The sequence below is a fragment of the Lottia gigantea genome, assembly GCF_000327385.1.
Source record: "Lottia gigantea unplaced genomic scaffold LOTGIsca_13, whole genome shotgun sequence".
In the NCBI taxonomy this organism is placed as follows: Eukaryota; Metazoa; Mollusca; class Gastropoda; family Lottiidae; genus Lottia; species Lottia gigantea.
In genome coordinates, this window is record NW_008707425.1 from 2,088,877 (window position 1) to 2,092,964 (window position 4,088).

General features: G+C 34.8%; 1 protein-coding gene across 1 annotated transcript; it reads right to left on the reverse strand.

Annotated features, from left to right (window-relative positions):
* Nucleotides 1-317: 317 nt before the first annotated feature.
* Nucleotides 318-1,242, reverse strand: LOTGIDRAFT_157202 (hypothetical protein; the record flags this gene model as incomplete). Its single annotated transcript, XM_009048971.1, has 2 exons — nucleotides 318-703; nucleotides 1,161-1,242. The coding sequence occupies 2 exons, from the start codon at nucleotides 1,240-1,242 to the stop codon at nucleotides 318-320; spliced, it is 468 nt and encodes a 155-aa protein (XP_009047219.1).
* Between the last annotated feature and the right edge of the window lie 2,846 nt (nucleotides 1,243-4,088).

Consider the following 4,088-nt stretch of genomic DNA (forward strand, 5'->3'; position numbering starts at 1 on the left):
GTTTTTCTTCTGTTTTATATCTACCTGAAAAATCAATAAATGATCAATAACTAATTGTTCATACAATTAATATAGATAATAAGTATACATTATTATTGATACTTAATGTGAAACAATTTATTATATTGTTAGGTTGTTTATTATTGGTGAGTTGTAATTATGCATTGTTTAGTGGAAAAAATGGTTACCTTATTAACTAAGCTATGAACATATAAGCGACGCTCTTCCCAGGATTTCATCGCCCAGAACCTGTCAAAAATGTTTTGCCGCTGTTCAGCATTCAACGTCTGGCAACTACGAAGACTTGATTTGTTACACTATGCAGATTTGCAAGGTGGACCCATTTTTGCAGCCGGTCTATCCTGACCCTTGCGATTCTTGAATGATTCCCCATGTAGGTGTTTCTCTTTAATAACAGAAGACTTCCATTCATTAACAGCAGGACGCTTACGCCGCTTGATCTTTGGTTGGTCAGCATCTTCTGCATCAGGTTCGGCATCTGCTGCAATAAGCTTGACATCTGCTGCAATAGGCTCGGCATCTGTTGCAATAGGCTCGGCATCTGCTGCAATAGGCTCAGCATCCACTGCAATAGGCTCAACACCAACTGGATCAAGCTTAGCTTGGGGTGGAATTTCATCGTCACTGTCTGTGGTCGTCTCACTTGGAACGTAATTCTTATCCTCATCTGAATCACATTCATCTGGAATAAATAAATCAATAAATATCTAAAATAAAATATAAACAGTAAATTTAACTAAATATAAAATTTAGTCAGACTAAGCTAGTCGAGGCCTATAATATTACAGGTATTAACATTACCATTTTAATTAAATAAAAAATCTAAATTATCTAATATTTATGCTTTTCTAACAAAATATTAAACAAAATTGTAATTATGTGAAGATATCAATAATGTGGAAACATAATAATTTGAGGTAAACTGGATTAACGAGCAAAAAGATCGGAACTCTTAAAGCCAGGTCTAGACTTAAATAACATAGGCCTATCGAGGATGACATCATCATATCATTCTTCTACACAAAGGGCAAGCCTTAACCGAAAAATATTTCTCATAAATCCATCCCTAAATGTACAATAAAAGTAGCAATTTTAACTTGTACTTTAATGTTCGTGAAACAATACTTCAAATAACTTACCACTTGATTCAGAAGAGTGTATCATAGCTAAGGCTTCAACCATTGTTAATGTTGACATGTGAGAACGTCTGGAGGCTGCCATCTTGGATGTGAGTGCTAAAATGCCTAAACACTAATCTGACATAGGCAGATATGCATTATTGGGTTTTCTTAGCGTTGTGATTGGTCAATGACCTTAGGCAATTTAACAGCATATGCATTTAGCTATGGGTAATGATTTGAGCAAGGAAAAACATTTCTTCCAAATAATGAGTTAGGCAATTATCATAGCAGGGTGACGATATGTAACTATATAGTTTCTTACATCACTAAAGCAGAAAGAGAAATGGGACTGTTTTTAAGACAAACTTACAGAGAAGTACAACAAAATAATTTAGACGCAAAGGCATGCATGCGTAAAATTTCAACTGCATATTTACATTCCAGAGAAGTATCAGGTCCAGAAAGTGCTCTGAGAGTTTTAGGATTACCTTTAAAGCATTTTTCACGTTGTGTTCAGTTTATTCCAACAGATAAAAATAATGTTAAAATAACTTTACCGATTAAGATATTACAGAGTAGAGCAAAGGAAGGTACGTTAACAGACAGTAACATCTTTATGGTTGGACATGTTGAACGGTATTTAAACAGACCTAGAGGAAAGCCATTTGATGACATGTGCATAGCTAAGTTTTGGTCAATTACTTATGTCAAAGTCAGAAATCGTAATGTTGATTCCGAAAAGAATCCAGCTTTTGAGTTGCAAAATGAGTTAGGATATGTCATAAAACGTTCTAGAACCCCACCAGCTATTATTCGTTATGCAAGATTCTCTGAGACTAAAGACCCTGATAATTATTACGTAAGCAACTTTCAACTGTTTTTACCCTACCGTGTTGAAACACAGTTAAACTGCCTTAATTTGATACACATGAAGAATTCTATAAAAAGGGATCAATTAAATTATCTGTAAGAAAAAAAGTGAATGGGTGGCTGCAATCAGGGGTGCAAGACGAAATCCAAGGTCTTGCATAGTCAATCATCTACAACATCCAAACTTTTATGACATGAAAGACCTGGCAAACCATGTTATGAAAAACCGAACCAAGAAAACAATTGGTGACAAAATTAATTGGCTGAACATTAAGTGGATGCGATTTACAAAAAGCAGTACAATTATAAATATAATATCAGTGATGCAGAATTTCTCACTCTTGATACTGGAAATGGTAGTTCTAGACCTAATCTTTCGAAAGCTTATACGAAAAGGTTGCCTATTTTTTTTATTCAATTCTTATCATTCTTCTATCTGATATTGTAATTGAATGTTTTGCTTCTTCCAATAAAAAGCAGTAACCGGTTACATCTCCTTGTGTTTTTTCAATATGAATATTTATGTTCACTCCTGTTTAGAAAATATCTTCTTGGTGAGCTGATAAATCAAATCAGAAGATTTGGGTGATTAAGTGCAAAATCTACATATTCAAACTTAGATGGATTTTCAAATAATTCACACATATAGTATCTATACAATTCATTATAATCCTTGGTAGATGGATTAATTGTTAAGGCTTGGTTAGGATAATTATGGTTTTTTAATCTTGAACTTTATGGATTATAGCATGTCGCTCATGGTTCTTTGCTACTAAAGATATTCTTATTATTCGTCTGAGAGTCTGGTAAGTTCTTGAAACCAACAAATAAATATCTTGCTGATTTAATAGTATTTGTGATTGGCCAAGTAGTGGATTATCCATTTAAAGGCATGCTACCTACCGTGTTACGACAAAGAAACGCCATTTCAATATCTTTAGTCAACAAGTTAAATATTCTCGTTTACCTCTATGGATGGAGTTATTACCGGTATATAAAGTTGGAGATTCGTTATTTCTAATTTTTCATTTGAAGTATTCTCTACAAAGAATATCTTATCATCACTGATTTCTTTTTGCAGATGAATTTTATAAGGTAATCCTATGGATATAACTTACAATTTACGTAACAGCATTGTTTTCTGAAGTACTAGTTTTTTTTAATCCACGGTTAAATGCTGAATAAGTCTCATTCTAGCTTCATCTGCATTGTAAAACACTTCCATCACCAACATCAAGTATCCATCCAGAAAATGAATCGAAGCTTTTGGGATAGAACTGTTTTCAGCATTGCATCAAATTCCCTAACTACCTGACTATCTGTCTGCCAAACCTGATTGTCGCGAGAGACATTTGTACACTTTGCCTAAAATCCATAAGAATCCAACCAAGGAGTGGTTTATCTCGAATAAAATCCCTAAAGGCCGCCCGATTATATCTGACTGTGGTAGTGAGTCATATGCAGTGTCAGAATACATTGATCATTTCTTACTACCTCTAGCATGCCAACATCGCGCCTACCTTAAAGACACAACCGATTTTGTCAATAAAATAAAAAATCTTCGAGTTCCCTCTAATGCTATTTTAATTTCTATCGACGTTTCTTCTATGTATACCAATATCGATAACACTACTGGTTTAACGGCAGTTCGTAAAGCTTTTAATAGAAACCCAGATCCAAACAGACCCGACGATGCAATTCTACAGCTTTTAGAGATTTGTCTTAGTCGAAACGATTTCACATTTAATGGTAAAACATATTTACAAACTTCAGGGACAGCAATGGGCAAACGATTCGCCCCTTCGTACGCAAACCTTTTCATGGCAGAGTGGGAACGTGAGGTGTTGCCCCTCTGTCCACTTGACCCACTTTTTTACGGACGCTTTTTGGATGACATCTTTATGGTTTGGACTTATTCTATCGAACAGTTTTGGGAATTCTTTGAAATTCTCAACAACCACCATCCTTCTATCAAACTAACCGCAAACGTGAGTGACAAAAGCATAGACTTCCTCGATACCACAGTCTTTAAGGGAGATTCCATAGCAGAAACAAATAAACTGGATATTAAAGTGT